We start from the raw sequence: 16699 nt of genomic DNA, 5'->3' as shown, positions 1-16699 counted from the left end.
ACGGATAACTAGAAAACGGTTATCGGACTTGGCCCAGTGGTTAGGGCGTCCGTCTACCACATGGGAGGTCCACAGTTCAAATCCCAGGACTCCTTGACCTGTGTGGAGCTGGCGCATGCGCAGTGCTGATGCGCGCAAGGAGTGCCCTGCCACACAGGCGTGTCCCCCGTGTAGGGGAGCCCCACGCGCAAGGAGTGCACCCGTAAGGAGAGCCGCCCAGCGCTAAAGAAAGTGCGGCCTGCCCAGGAATGGCGCTGCCTACACAGAGAGCTGACACAACAAGATGACGCAACAAAAAGAAACACAGATTCCCGTGCCACTGACAACAACAGAAGCGGACAAAAAGAATACGCAGCAAATGGACACAGAGAACAGACAACTGGGGTGGGAAGGGGAGAGAAATAAAATAAATCTTAAAAAAAAAAAAGAAAGAAAACGCTTATGTGGTCATGCACTCAAAACTCGCATATAATTTCAGAGTACTGACAGGTGCTCTGGAGCCATTTAAGGATTCCGGAGGTTCAGGGGCTTCACACTGACTACCTCTGCTCCAGGTTCACTTTGAACTTGCCTCCAGGCTTTTACAAACTCTCCTTTAATCGCTCCCTTCCCTGATCTGTAATTTTACCAGTTATGAGAGGGATCAGAGGATTAGCTTTCATCATTTGACTTTCCCATTAGATGGTAAGTAAGCCAAGGACAGAGCCCTTGCTTTATTCTACTTTGTCTCCCCAATGCCTAGCACAGCACATAACAATGGAATAGGGAATAAGTAAAACTTGGTCCATTGAATGTGCTTATTGAAGTGATACTGTCCTGCTTGTTTTACCACGGCAGGAACTGAGTGTACCAACAAAAATACATCCCTACACTGAAGTTTAGAGAATGTAAAAAGCCCCCCAATACTAATGGAGGAAAGAAATGGACCAATACAAGCATCAGGCACCATCCCGAGGAGGGAATTTTTGGGGTTCATGTTTAGGCGATCCCAGGAGTGTGAGTTGCTAGCAGGCCTCCCTTCCTTTCCTTCCTCTCTTATTGCTTCAGCAAGGACAGGCAGCCTGAGGGGAAGGACCTTGTAGATAGATAAAAGGCAGTTTTCCAGATGGAATCTCTGGAGCCAGATGTGAAGGGCTCTCCTCTGCCTCTGTTCCTTGCAGAATTGCCAAGATGCCCTGGGTCTCTGCTCTTCTTCCCACAAGCTGACCTTGAGCCTGGCCTTGACCCAAGGCAGGGAGGTTGTGTCATCCTGGAAAGAGCCTCATAACTTTTGCCAGTGGGTGCTTTTGTCCCGGAGGAGCTACTCACTTGTTTTTCCCTTTTGCCACCCATTCCTCTGCGACGCGGCAGCGCTCTGAGATGCTCAGGGACAGGCCTTCTCCCGTTGTGCCATTCACTGTTCCAAACACAGAGTCAGTAAGTGGACCAATGAATATCCTGGCTCCTCCAATGCCAAGATCTAAGAGGGCCCCTGTTACAGTTTGGCCTGGTCACCGGTAATAATGCTCTAGGACAACTCTTTTTATTTTTTAAACAATAATTCATAAAAAAATCAAAATAAATGAGTATTTCTTGTGCTAAGCACTATGTTATATATTCATTTATTTTCACAATAACTCAAAGTAGAAATTATTTTCATTTACAGGTAAAAATATGAGGTTCTAAAACACTAAAAACCCCAGGTTTGAATCCAGATGTGTAAAATTCCCAAACCTACCCTTTTCCCATCTCCTATAATCATCTCCTAAAGGATCACAGAAAGGAAGCCAATGGCACTGGGATACATTACTGGGGCTTTTGTCAATGCATATGGCGGTACTTTGGCTCTCTAAGCACTGAGTTTGTGATAGGTGATGGTGAAGGGGAGAATGCTTTTATCACTCCCTGGGGTCCTGAGATGTTTCATGTGTGCTTAAATAGAAAGGACTGTTCCTGCTTCTTCCTATAGCCAAGGAAGATCTGTGGTTCTTTGAGTGGTAAGAATCAAGTTTCCCTACCATGGCTTGGAGCTGTGGGAGGGACACTGAGTGTTCTGTAATCAAGTCTCAGTTTTGATACGTGGCCTGGAATACCTTTCACAGTTTTACTTGCCATTATTATGACTATGGAGCCTTCAGCTCTTAAAGGGCTCCTCCTGGTAGAGCAGTAGCTCAGGATCAAGGAGTCCTTGAATGATAACTAATCCAAGGGTATCTCAATCACAGGCAAGTACAGTTCTCAGGCTTAAAAATTTCATGGTCTGAGTTTTTCTTTCCACTATCTACAAAATACAGGGGGGTAACCACTGGACCTGTGATTCCTTTGTAGGCTGCATTTAGTCCTTATGTTCATAAATTGAAAGGTTGGGTGAAGATGGAATGAAGTCCATTTAAAAAATATAATAAACTTTATTTTTAAAGAAGTTTTAGATTACAGAAAAATTACACGGAAAGTATGTATGAGGGATTCCCATGTACCCTCTTCCCTCTCCTATATCATCCCCTATTTTTTTTAAATTTAGCAGTACAATTTATTATGATGTATCTATAAAATCCACTCATTAAAAAAATGCACATTTAAAAACTGACTGACATGGTAAGGACTAACCTACCTATAGTAAAAATCTGAAAAATAAAACCATCATTGTGACATTTATCAGTGCTTCACATATTTAACAAATACTGAAGGAGGCAACTACCATTGTCATAACTTCTTTAAATCCAAAAATGTAAGCACAAATCAGAATTGAAAGATACTTCAGAATATTCACATTTGCATGCATTTTGGCTGAACTTTCAAAGATTCCACATACAACAAAACCACAACTTTGAATCAAAATGAATATTAAAAACATTTAAGCCTGTGACAAACTTACTCTACAGAAGCAAGGAAAACAGAGTGAATAGTAAAAACAGTATATTTCTAGGAGAGAAAGCAATCATTTATTTCCTTTATCATAAAACAAAAGTCAGTGAATCAACATTTTAATAACACTGACCAAATCATTTACTATTCAAGAATCTGCTTTTCAAGTTTTGTCTTTAAATGTATCCATCCATATATTTGGATTAAATTAAATTTATACAACAAAATTATTTTGCTCAGAATTTTTTTTAAAAGATTTATTTTTTTAAATTTATTTCTCTCCCCTTTCCTGCCCCCACCCCCGCAGTTGTCTGTTCTCTGTGTCCATTCGCTGTGTGATCTTCTGTGTCCGCTTGTGTCTGTGTCTTGTTTCGTTGAGTCATCTTGCTGCGTCAGCTCTCCGTGTAAGTGGCGCCATTCCTGGGCAGGCTGCACTTTTTTTGCACTGGGTGGCTCTCCATTTGGGGCGCATTCCTTCTGCATGGGGCTCCCCTACACAGGGGACACCTCTGCGTGGCACAGCACTCCTTGCACACATCAGCTCTGCACATGGGCCAGCTCATCACACAGATCAGGAGGCCCTGGGTTTGAACCTTGGACCTCCCATGTGGTAGGCAGACGCCCTATCTGTTGGGCCAAATCCACTTCCCAGAATTCTAATCTTAAGTATAAACCATAACTTATCAAAACATAGGCCAAACACAATACAATAATGCTACCATTTAGATTTACATGCTCCATCTTCAAAACTTATCTTACAAGCAGAAGTCTTCCCATGTTTCTACAAAACAAATGTCCCTATGTCTAATACTTTAAATGATAACCAAAAAAGACATTCAAATAATTCATGCTATGCATTTTTCTTCTTCATTGGGCTCTGATAAAAACAGAGCCAACTGGTGTTGAGCATCATCTTCCTTCCCAGTTACAGTCTCTACAGTCCCAGAAGCAGACACAATAGCCATTGTTTATTTGTTGAAGCTGTCTTCTGTTTCTCAGTAACAGCTATAGAAACAGCAACAATCTCATCACTTTCAAAGTCATAGTCAGGAATTGACTTTGGTGAGAAATCTGTTACTTCTATTGGTGATTCACTCTTTCTAATCCACTGTGACACTTTATGCTGATCCTGGAGTGTTCTTGCCCAAGAAAGGTCTTCTTTCCATATTTCAGGTTTCATTGGATAGATGTGAAGGACTACTTGAAAACTTTGAATTGCTTCATCCATTTTGTTCTTTGGCTCTCTGTTGTCATATTGTTCTATTGTCTGTCTTCTTATCCTTTACTTTACCCTTCCTAGTAAGCTTCATTTCTAAACTCTTCTCCAAATCTCTTGACCTTGTTTTTTCTTTTCAGGATGCAGCACTCCCTTTAGTATCTCTTGCAAATCTAGTCCTTTGGTAACATATCCTATCAGTTTTTGTTTGTCTGTGAAGACTTTGAACTCACCCTTACTTTTGAAGGACAGCTTTGCCAGATACAGAATTCTTGGCTGGCAGGTTTTCTCTTTTGGTACCTTAAATACATCATACCACCTTCTCTCTTCCATGGTTTCTGATGAGAGGTCAGCACTTAATCTTATCGTGTTTCCCTTGTACGTGATGCTTTGCTTTTCTCTTGCTGCTTTCAGAATCCTCTCTTTATCCTGATATTTTGTCATTCTGAATAGTACGTGTCTCGGAGTAGGTCTATTAGGATTCATTCTGTTTGGGGTGCATTGTCCTTGTTGGATATTCATATTTATGTCCTTCATAAGAGTTGGGACGTTCTCAGTTATTATTTTCTCAAATATTCTTTCTGCCCCTTTTCCATTCTCTTCTCCTTCTGGGACACCAATAATGTGAATGTTTTACATTTTGCATTGTTGTTCAGTTCCCTGAGACTTGGTTCCAATTTTTCCATTCTCTTCTCTTTCTGTTCTCCTGTCTTTTCCAGTTCAGAAGTTCTGTCTTCAAAATGACTAATTCTGTCTTTGAGCAATTCAAATTTGCTCTTATGTACCTCTAATGTATTTTAATCTCGTCCATCATGTCTTTCATTCCCATAAGGCCTGTTGCTTTTCTTCATAGGCTTTCAAATTGTTCTTTATGCTCTCCCAATGTCTTCTTAAAATCCTTTATTTCTTTAGTCATATTTTCTTTAAATTCTTTGAAGCTATTTAGGAGAGCTGTGGGATTATCACTGATAAATTTTCTTAAATCCTGTATCTCTTCAGGATATTTGGTTTGTTGGATGGGCCATCTCTTCCTGTTTCCTAGTATGGCTTGTAATTTTTTGCTGATGTCTAGGCATCTGAATACGTTGGTGTATTTATTCTGATGGTTAATTTCTCTCTTGCCTATTGTATTTTTTTCCCTCCACACCTTTTCTTTCATATTTGGTTCAACTTTTCTCAGTCTTAAAATTGCTCAGTGTAAGTTTTCAAAATTGGGCCAGGGACTCAATAATGGGGTGCAGATTTTCTCCCAGGGGTTGATAAAGAGTGTGAAGTTTTTGTCCATGCAGTTTCCAGATAGGCCAGCAGATGGCGCTAGTTCATGCACCTTTCCATGAAGGTGTTTCAGTTTCAGCTTTCCTGTGTTCCTGTTTTGAATCTCCAGATAAGCGATTCAAAGTAGGCCCTGCTGGCTGAATTCAATAAAGTCCATTTTTAAGGGATTTACAGCCTGGGTTTTGTTGTTACCCCACCAATGCTTGAATGGCCTTGGATAGCTATATATTTGAGCCATAGAGTTTCATCTCTAAGAGGGAATAAACTAATATAATAACACCTTTGCTGTTCTATAAGCACACAACCAAATGAGATCACCTGTTGAAGTGCTCTGTAGGCCTAAAACTGGTGAGTGTACAAATTCACAAATTTTAGTTAGCTTGGCCAGGCGTAACCACCAGTGACACTGTACCTCCTGCCTAGTAACCAGGTGAGAGCTACCTTCTGGGGACTGAGCTAGAAATATGTAAGGAGATCCTGTATTAGTCCGCCAAAGGGGTGCTGATGCAAAATACCAGAAATTGGTTGGTTTTAATAAAGGGTATTTATTTGGGGTAGGAGCTTATAGATACCAGGCCTTAAAGCATAAGTTACTTCCCTCACCAAAGTCTATTTTCATGTGTTGGAGCAAGATGGCTGCCGATGGCTGTAAGGGTTCAGGCTTCCTGGATTCCTCCCTTCCAGGGTCTTGCTTCTCTCTGGGTTCAAGGTTCCTTTCTTCCCAGGGCTTGTTTTTTCCTGGGCTCAGTTTTCCTCTCTTCCTGGGGCTGGCTTCTCTTTCCTCTATGAGCTTACTTCCTGAGGCTCCAGTTTAAGGTTTCAGCATCAAATTCCAACATCAAAAACCCTTGCATCAAAAGCTCCAACTCTGTCCTTTGCCATGCCTTTTATCTGTGAGTCCCCACCAACACCCTAATGACATGGCCCAGTCAAAGCCCTACTCATAACTCAATCATGCCCAGGTACAGACCAGATTACAAACATAATCCAAAATCTATGTTTGGAATTCATAACTGTATCAAACTGCTACAGATCCCTAAGACGACTTACCAAAAATGCTCTTCACTCCCTGTTCTTCCACAAGATAATCCACATACTGACCAATTACTGAAAAGTTGATTTCTCTAAAAGACAGGGGGAAAAATGAAAAGAATTCATTTTTTAGAGTATTTCTTAGCTTTTTATTCAATGAATCCCCAGGTCTATATACTGCTCCCCCTCGTTAATAGTTATTAAAAATCTATCCAGTCAGTCTGTGAAATTCTTAACCTGCTCTGAGTAATAGTTTTATTTTCTCCAAGGCAGGGGTTCTTCACTCAGCCACTCGTGCCCCACTTATGTGAGAAAAACACAACTAGTTATTGCAAAGCTCACCTTTAAAGCTCAACCCAAGTAATATATAAACACAGTTACCTACTCATCTTTTGCCCTGTTTTGGAGATTGACAGTAGTGGGAATGGTTAAATGAAAACTTAACATTTTCCCCTTGAGGAGAAGCAAGTATTTTTTAGGCTTACAACATATGAAAACCTGACCTTAGTAATTTACAAATTTTAGCACTTAATGTCTGTGACAACAAATAAAGGCATGACCCAGCCATATTTGCCAGTTTTAAACTGATGAAGGTTAATAGTTGGAAAGGAACTCTGTCATCACTTTGTGATGATCTGGAGCAGCAGCAGCAGAATTTCTTGGAGTTTGTTAGAGCAGACTCTTAGGCCCGACATAGACCTCCCTAACAGAAATCTTCATTTCCATGGGATCCTTGTGTGATTTGCATGCACACTGCAGTCTGAGAAGCCCATCCTGCTTAAAGTAATAAGAATCCTTTTCCTTAAAATCACAGTGATTTGAAGATCTAGAAACGGACATGTACACAAATAGTATAAAGTGACCTGTTCTGAATCAAATTGCAGGTAGGGAGGATGGAGAGGGAAAATCCAAAGGAAAACTACATGGCAAGTCTGGGTAAAACGTCAAGGGAACCCGTGGTTATGTTGCCAAGAACAAAAAGTACCGGTTTGCTGCTGCTTGCACTTTTGTTCAGGAACAGAGAATTTGGATTTCTTTTCAGCCTTATCAAAGCTTTTCATCTTTACTTTTTGTATTCCTTAAAAAACAGAAACAAAAACAAAATCTGCTGCATCTGGGAAACAAAGACATCAAAAGGAATGTGTCAAAGGAATCGGAACAACCAGAGAGGGACCAGAAGGCCGCAGATGCTAAGATTAAAGGGATAGATACTAAAAGCACTGACCACAGCATGCACAGAAAAATAAGACAGCTAGTCACCAGCTAGAGACTTGGGAAAAGATGTGCTTTATGCGGTTATAAGGAATCCAAGGGGAGCAAGCTCCCTCCATAAAGTCTTTACATACCCTAGTATTGTAAAGTTGCCTCCTCCCTGCCCCACTTGCTCACATGCCAAATCCTGGCTCCCTGCTACAGGACAGGAATGGACTCAGGTCATTCTTACCTAAAGATAAGATAGGGACACGTCAGCTACCTAGACCATCCCTCTCAGGACTTTTTAGGTCAGCTTAACTTTCTTGAAATCTCTTTGCCTCAGAGGTTTCCTGACCACTCAGAACCATACTGTTACATTATACTAGCTTCCAAGTGCAAGGGCTTTGCTTGTGTGAAAGCAACTCCAGTTTTCATCAATGATGTTGCTCATGCAAGCAAGCAGGAAACAGTTGGGGCAGACACAGGGGACTTCTAAAGTACAGATGGGAAAATGCAGATAAAACTGCATGGGGCAGTAGCGTGTGTAGTGGCCCCAGCACACTTTTAACTGTAATCTTGACAACCACCTCTCCTCCCCCAGCACATAAGAGACAGAGAAAGCAGGCTGGCTCACAAGGGAGGAGCCTGCAGAGCTAGCAATGGCAGAGACTGAGAAGCACTGTTCTCACGTTGATTTTAATCTAATAAACTCTGTCTTGTTTGGAAAAGAAGCTGGAGGGCTTGTTTCCATTTTCAGAAATCCTTAAGGAGAAATTCTTAAGGAGTGTGAGTGAGTGTATAACCAAACTCGACAGGAAACACCTGCCTGCCTGCAAGTCTAGAACAAGTGCTCAGCATTACATCTGGCTCAGAATAAATGCTCAATAACTATTGTTATGATTCCTTAGTCACAAACCAGAAAATACTTCACACCTTTAGCAAAGAAGTTCACATCTCTATTATTATGAACATCACTTTTTAAATTGTTTATACCCACCATCCAGGCTAGAGAGAGAAGACTTTCTGAAGGCAGGAATTAGGCCTTTTGCATTTTGCAATCTCTAGATGGTACCTGCCACAGCACAGGTGCTCAACAAATGTCAGGTAAAGGAGTGGTGATGTGGGAACATACAATAATGATGAAATCATCATGATGTCTGCCTTTAAAAGCCACTTATTCCCACACAAGAATATGCTTCTAAATGTCACTATTGCATTAACTGAGTAAAGGGGAAAGTGTATATAAGTAAAACAGGGAAAATGTGAAGGCAACAACTGAGTCCAAATAAAGGGTATGAAAGTTCAGAAGAGGGACTGATAAATTGAATACAGGCAGGCTGGGAAGGACCCTCTAACTCTGTTTTGGGGAACTGGGGACGAATTACCAGACAACGGGTTTTGAAGGACGAGTAGATGTATTTGGGTGTCGTAGAGGATGCAGGGGTGGTGGGTGGAAAAAGGTACAGGAAACAGAATGTGTAAAGGCATGGAGATAAGAAAAGGTATGATGTGTTCGGGGAAACAGAAATGAAGCATGAAAAGTAGGACATGAAGGACTTCCTAAGCCGTTCCAGGGAGTCTGGGCTTTATTCTTTGGACCAGTTCATCTCAGACTTTAATGTGTATAAGAATCACCTAGGGATTTTGTTAAAATGCAGATTCTAATTCAGTAGTATGTGGCAAGGCCAGAGATTCTGCATTTCCAGGAAGTTTCCATGTGATGCTGGAACAACTGGCCCATGGACCATATAATGAGGAGCAAGGCTTAGACAAAAGGGAGTCAACAGAGATTCTTCACGGGGAGAGTGACATGATCAGGTTTATTTACTAGGAAGCTGACTGGGCTACAGAGTGAGGAAGGACTGGAGTTGCAGGTATCTTATATATTCTTACTCAGTGATAGTCCCCGTGATATCCCTAATGACCGAATACCAGAGGAAGGGAGATTCTTAGAATTGGAATGGGCCTCAGAGATCATGTTGTTGAACTTTATCTCTTCACAGAATAGGACAGAGGACTCTTAAAAAGTGACATGACTTCCCCAGGGTCAGAGAGCTAGTTGGTGGCAAAGTTGGGCTCAAATACACATATACTCTAACTAAAAACCTTTTTAAGAGATACTGTGTTCTTTCTGCCAACTTCCCCAGTCTAGGATATCAACTTGCATTCAGAGAGTTGCCAAGTTAATTCTTCTGGAATTAAGAAGAAAAAAGATGCAGGGGAATATCCTTGTCCAGTCTTTCTGAGTGATGGAGTCTTGGTATATTGCACATGCCCAGTCAAGCGAACTCCCAGGAATTTCCAGCTTTTAGATTGCATGTGCCCCTTCTTTTCATCCTGCCTCTCTGAAACATATAAGAAGTGCAGATTCCCTTGTGCGTCATCAGATTAATGCCTGCTTGCTCTTGGTGGGTTCTCCAAGCCTGCTCTGTACCTACAGGAATGCTTAGATGGTGGGGGCAGCAGGGAACTAACATAGCTCACACACCTACTATGTGCTATATACGGACATGCCCTATTTCATTTAACTTAATCTTTACAAAGATGAAATTCATAGAAGAGAAAAGGAGAATTAAAAAAAAAAAAAAAAGAGGAAATAGTAAGATGGAGGCAGCAGGGAAATGGAGAAGGATTAAAAAAAGCAGAGTCATTTTAGTTATCTCTTAAGGGGCCCAGCCTCCCAAGGAAAGTGTAGAATGGGGAGGGAGGACATGTTGACACTCTCAGTGGGTCTCCAAAATGAACAAGACTGTTCTGAGAGGCCACTTCCAGGCTAAGAGGGCTCTGATTAAAGAGGTAAAGGAGTATCCACCAGACGCAGTGTTTTATGCTTAGGAAGGGGATTGACACTCTGTAACGGGAAGTAAAATCTGCTGGCTCATACAATCACATGTCTTTTTATCTGCCCCATGAGTGGCTGACACACTGAAAAATAGCTGACTCCAGGCTTCCTCAGAACTTCTGGAAAGGGAGAAGCAACAGAAACACTTTTTTTGCTATTAACCAGCTGAATGCCATCTCAATGAGAATTTCACTTGGACCTAGTAAGGATGTGGTTTTCTAGGAATTGCAAAAGCTAGAAATTCTGAGCTCCATGATCTAAGGAAAATTGTGATGTGGCCAACTCTGAATGAAAATACTTAAAAGTGGTAAGAAATTTCATCTACTTTAAAGGGGTAGGATTAAGGTTTACAAATTCAGCAACATACGACCACAAAGAAAGATATTATTAAAAAGTATCAAATACCTCATCTTCCTTTTACTTCTGCTTTTTGCCATATTAACAATTCAAACTTACTGACCTATGTGAACAATGACCCTATGCCAATCACTGTTGAATGGATGATCTCATTTAATGCTCATAACTGTATGATGTAGGGACTACTATTACGTTTTATAAAGGAAGAAAGGAGAAGCTTTAAAAAGTTAGGATTCCAACAGCTCCAGCAGGCTGACTCCCCTGACAGATCAACAAAGTTTTGATGCAGGACGGGGATGAACACCCTTTCTGATAGAGGCAATGTCCAGGGAGGAGTTACATATAAAGCATGGGCACCCGTGACGTGTGACCACCATCTGGTTGTGCAAATCGAGGGGCTGTGATATTATTCCGCTGGAAGCCAAAAGACTTGCTGGGGCAATGATCACTCAGCTCCTCTGTTGTTACCACCCCTGCCCTTACCCCAACAATTAACCAATAATTAACCAATATGAGACGGTAAACACGGTTACAGCTACCCTTCCCACATTCTTCAGGGTAGGAATTTTTTCCATCAACATGAACAACCTGGAGTAAAATCATGCAGACCTCAAGACAGGCTCTCTAAAGATGCCAGGTCAGTGACTGATATCGGTTCATACCAAAATAGGATTTTCCTCATCCAACTCTACTGGCTGTATTTGGGAAAGGCAGGGCAATGGTGAATTCCAGGAGAATTTGCTTTGAGGAGCTACAGACACTGGGAGAAAAGCAAGCTGCCATATTCTACCTTCTCCCTTCCTGCACTGATTGTGATACAGAAATCTCTTCTCTGTCTTGGGGGTCAGAGACAATGCAGGGGGACCACCAACAGAATCTGCCATTTGGCAACAGTATCAGAGAGGGGCAGAGTCAATGTGACGGCTTCTAGAGAGAACTTCTGTCCATTTCCATTGAGTGAGATCGCGTCCCTTTATGGCTCCAAATGATAGTTACCCATTCTCAGTCATTGGCGTGATGGTTGCAGCAACAAGACCTTGAAGTTTCTTCTTCGGGGAGGCCATCATGCTGCTGGGAAAAAGTGAAAAACATAAAATGTAATTCCTCTCTTTCTTCACGGAATGCCAATTAATGATAAAACTCCCGGGCAAAGTTCATTCCCAGTTTAGAACTGTAAAATATGCTTACAAGTACACAAACACACAGAGCAAGTGAAAAGAATGTAAACTAATTTTAGAGTTAAATTCTACTGGGGAGAAAAACTTTATTTTTTTTTTAAGACATAAGAAAGTGGAGACAAGAGAGTAATGTCCTGGAAAATACTATTAGAAAGGCAGACAAATGTGAGGCAGTCTGAATTCAAAGAGTAAGGTAATTAACGGTAGACCCAAGGAAGAATCAGAACATAACTCAGGGAGGCCAAATATGTGCAGAATTATATTACACTGAAATGTGATCAGAAAAACAAGGACATTCCTTTCTCTTTCCACACCTTCATTCTAGAATCTCACCTAAGATCAGTATTTAAAGCCCAGGCTTCAGGATGATTTACATAACTATCCTTTCCTGTTCTAATTCTGACTAGTTTTGCCTTGTTTTCCTAGCGCTAGTGAATCACGTAAACTGTATCAAATTCTTTATTCGCCTCTCTTCCCCACTTGACCAGGCTTTGGGAGGACAGGAAATGGGTTTTGTTTTTGCTTTCCCTGCACCCAGCGTACTGACTAACACGTAGTCCTCAATTAAGAAGCACGAAGAAGTTGGTGATTGAATGAGATGTTCAGCAGGTGGCTGGATGAAGATTTTCACTGATGGAGCTTGCTGCTCAGAGTCAAGGTGACACAACTCACTTGGGGCAAAAGGATCCCTCACCATCTGGCAGAAGTTGTGCAAAATACAGGCAATGAGAGGCGACAGTGCCCAGTGGTTAATGGGATGAAATCCTCTGCAGTCAGACTGCTTAGTCCAACTTCCAGCTCTGCCACTTACTAGTTATAGAAACATTATTATTTTTTGAGCTGTAAGATGTACAAATTCAAAGCCACAAGGATGAAGTCTAATAATTCAAGAAGAAAAGAAAATAGAACCAGATATTATTTGCTGAGAATTATACAAAAGACAGCAGACTGATAAGCAAATTCAGTGATGTCCACAGGTGATCCACAAGAGGGGATATGTAATAATTCTGAGGTCACTGGTACATTTAAACACCTAATGGCCACTGTACTTATAATCTGACCCACATAATGTATTACTTATGCACTGTCTTGTTTGCAATTTATAATAGTTAATCTAGATGAGATTAAAGATTAACCCCAAATGGGAGTATAAACTTCTGGAGTACAGAGAGCATATCTTCTAAGTTTTCTCTATCTCCCAAGAGTTCTGGCTCAGGTGAGACCTTGTTGCTTTTGAAGAAAGCCAACATGATATACCCCTTGCAAACAGTTACAGTCATAACAAGACTCGCTCTTGAAACCAAGCCCAAATCTCACCTAGAGCTTTGCTTTGCATTGGAGGGCCATAAAGGGGGACCTTTCCAGATACGTAGGATACAATTCCAATTCCAGAGAATATAGCAATTTCTCTGGAATTTCCTAGCTTGAACATGTGACTAACATGTTGGAGGTTCTGAAAGATCAATGCAATCACCTGGCCCATCTGGAAGTCATAAGACATAGCTCTAATCTTTGGGCTACATGTGACCACTTTTGTTACAATAGGTAGGTTACAACCTGTTGAGGTTCAGAGGCCAATCACACAGGCTCTGTGTTACTGAGAGAATTAAATGAATTCAAAGTGATTAACAATAGTTCCAGGCACATATTTAGTACAAGTTCAGCCTCTCCCATGAAGTTTTGCCCAATGGCTATAGGATGTTAGCCATTATTATTATCATCATTGTCATTATTATCATTCCCTTACTAGCATTATCTTTCCTGTCATTCTGCTTCTGCTGGTGCCTCCTTTCCTACCCTTGTTACTCTCGTCCATTCTGGGAATAAGTCATGCTAATTCTGTTATCTTGTTTACTAGCAATCCTTCCTTCCCCCAACTCTGTCTCCCTCATAACCTACCGGTTGTCATCTCTTATCCAGTCCAGTGGGACAATCCCAGGTCCAAGGGGCCCAGAGAGGCCCAAGAAGGTTTATGTGATAAGAGTCACAAAAGCTAGAATCAACACTTTAAAAAGTCTCCCAAATCAAATACTACCAGGTTGTTTACAGTAAAGACACGCAAATGCTTGAATTTATAACAACTTAGGGCAGTAACACTAATGGTCAGAAATCCTGTTTTCTCATGTCTTTGACTGAAAGAAATAAAATGAATTGCCACTGAAATGCAGCTTGTTTGGTTAAAAAATATATAAACATAGGGCCTTAGGGGTGTTGGAGGGGAGTTGGGAATCATTCCTCCACTCCTCTCCTTCATTCCACACAGGCTGTCAGATGAGTCTTCCAGGCACTTCTCATTTCTTGCCCTACTAAGAAAATACTAACTTCCCCTGGCTTATCACATAAGAACCAAACTCCCGGGTCTGAGTCTCTGTGCAAATGTCTTCATGCCTGCAGTTCCCCGGCCCAGCTCAACTAACTGCACTAACTTCACTGCCTGGCCCCTTCTGCCTTTGTTACCATAGCGCTCCCACCTGGATGCCATTATCTCCCACTGCAGACCCTTCAGTCAAGCCAACTTTTAAAACCCCCTTTAACAGCCAGAGAACATTCTCTCGAAAAGAATTTCTTAACTCTCAGAATTCCCTCAAACACTTGATTATTTTATTTACTTATTTTAAACCTTATATGGGAGTTATTAGTTGGGCAGTTTGGGCTCCATTTCTAGACTGTAAGTTATCTGGGGACAGGGACAGCTTCATATTTATCTTTGCACAGAGAAACACAATAATTAAATAAAACTGTTGACTTTGTGAACTCGAAGTCCCTAGACAAAGATATGGGATAAAAGATCACAAAACGGAGAATGATAGATATTTTGTAAATTCAACTTCTAAACAAGCTTGGGAGTATTGTTCTTTGAAATTCTTCATAACTTTTATCAAAAGCAAAAGGTTGAAATTTCTACAATCTAAGTCATAATGTGAATTTAGAATGTTATAACTGAAATACCGGAGAGGGGCTATTATTACTCTTGAAACCTTATACCTTTATCACAGACAAGAACATTCAGTGCAAAGAATTAAGTTGTCTCTTTAAAAGAACAAAGTTTCAAGAAAATATAAAGAATCTCTGGGGAAGGCCCAGGATGTAGCTCTGGGCAAGATGAATGATCTGAGAGAGCAATACTTGAAGAAATGAAATAGAGAAACTGAGAACACACACACAAACAAAAAAACCAACAAAACCAAACCAAAAAAGCAGAAATTAATTTCCCACAAAATGAAGGCGTTTGGACCAGATTAATCGCTAGCTCATGATTTTAAGAAAAAGACCCTACAGCCCCAGCTATGTGGTCTTGGAAAGAATCCGGGGATGTAGTGGGTCTCTCCAGCTCCGCCGGTCCCGGGGCTTGCTCCAGGCCGAGAGGCTGTCCCAGCAGAAGCTCCACTTCCCAAGCATATCTGTCTTCCTTTTTTCCCCTCGGACTGTCACGTCCCACCCACCCCGGATTCACGTCCCTCGCGTCAAGACGGCCGAATCCCTGGCTTATCCGCCAGTTTCCGTCAGCCCATCCGCGCTCACCCGAGACGCCGCGGGTCCGCCTCTGTTGCCCCGGTAGGCGCAACCGCCGCTCCGCGCAGCCCCGGCCCTTGGCCCCGCGCTGCCGGACGCGGGCTCCCCACCGCCGCCGCCGGGCCGGGGCCACGTGCCCGCCGCTCCCGGGGCGCCTGGGCGTTGTAGTTCTGCGCCTCCGCCCGCGGCGCGCGCCCGAGCCCTGCGCGCGGACTCTGCGGAGGGCCGGGCGCGGCCACCCCTGAGGTGTTACGCGCATGTGGAGTTTCTTGTTCCTTCTCTGTGGCCCGAGTGATGAGGGCTGAACTACGGTGCACCGCCCCTGCTGCCCGGTAACTGGAAGCATCTGAACTTGTGAGGGAGATGCAGAACTGAGTCTCCGGGAGGGCCTGGCGCCTCCGCAGTATACACACTTCACGCAGCCCTCTTTGCAGTGTGGGTCCCTCCCGCTTGCAGAAAACCTTCCTTTCTTGTGCTTGTGGTCCTGCAGTATCGTGGGTATTTCGTGGTTCTGGATTTTTGGATTTGTTTCAGACGCCTGCTGAGAACCCTGACTATCCTTCAGGGGATTTGATCTCTTCAGGCTGATGCTGCTACCCTAACCCCTCACATTCTCACTGTTGAAAGAGAGATGAGTGAATCTTAAAAGTGAACTAGCAGTTATTAACACAGGAGCTTTTCTGACGTATTCTGGAAAGCAGTTGAAAGAGTTTTGAAAGGGAAAATTCTTTTTTAACCAAAAATGTCTCTACTTGGAGGAATGTCAAAAATCTATTTTTTAATGTTGTGCACTGTGTTCCTAAATTAGGAAAACTGACATAAAAAAAGCCTCAGCTTTTTCTTGCTGAAGTGAATGAACTCCAATTTTCCAGAAAAGATGATGGCTGATGCTTATTATTTCGTTTAGAGAAAATACTTTTCCAAAGGGCTTTCTAGTTTAACTAAGTACTTTTGAAATGTATAGTTCTTTCATTGCACACATCACCAGAAAAATAGATAATAATAAGTACTGTGTTGAATACTTAACTCTGCATACACGTTTTGTTTAATGTTTAATTCATAAAACAAGCCTAGTGGTGGGTATTTACTTTTATTAATATTTTACAGGTAAAAGATCATTCCTGTTTTACGATAAGAAACGAGCTTAAAGAGCTTAAGTAGCTTTACAAAGGCCATAGAACCAGTGAATGGTTGAGTTGGAATTTGATCTCAAGCAGCCTAAAAGTTCGTTACTTTTAACCACTACTC

The 16699-nt window shown here is 41.9% G+C and overlaps 1 protein-coding gene across 3 annotated transcripts in view; it reads right to left on the bottom strand.

Annotated features, from left to right (window-relative positions):
* The window catches only part of NPL (N-acetylneuraminate pyruvate lyase), a 37009-nt gene extending 21391 nt beyond the window's left edge, over window positions 1-15618 (bottom strand). For 2 of the 3 annotated variants that reach the window (XM_004469114.5, XM_058274826.2), the window contains exons 1-4: window positions 15461-15618; window positions 11757-11831; window positions 6386-6459; window positions 1309-1396 (exon numbers count right to left, since the gene is read on the bottom strand). In XM_004469114.5, the coding sequence (XP_004469171.1) occupies window positions 1309-1396; window positions 6386-6459; window positions 11757-11827 (233 nt within the window). In that variant the 5' untranslated portion in view covers window positions 11828-11831; window positions 15461-15618. The remainder of the gene's footprint in view (window positions 1-1308; window positions 1397-6385; window positions 6460-11756; window positions 11832-15460) is intronic. The other variant, XM_012529243.4, reaches the window with a different exon arrangement.
* Window positions 15619-16699: the final 1081 nt, after the last annotated feature.

This window comes from Dasypus novemcinctus, chromosome 13, assembly GCF_030445035.2.
Source record: "Dasypus novemcinctus isolate mDasNov1 chromosome 13, mDasNov1.1.hap2, whole genome shotgun sequence".
Taxonomy (NCBI): Eukaryota; Metazoa; Chordata; class Mammalia; order Cingulata; family Dasypodidae; genus Dasypus; species Dasypus novemcinctus.
This window is presented reverse-complemented; position numbering and strand designations above follow the sequence as displayed.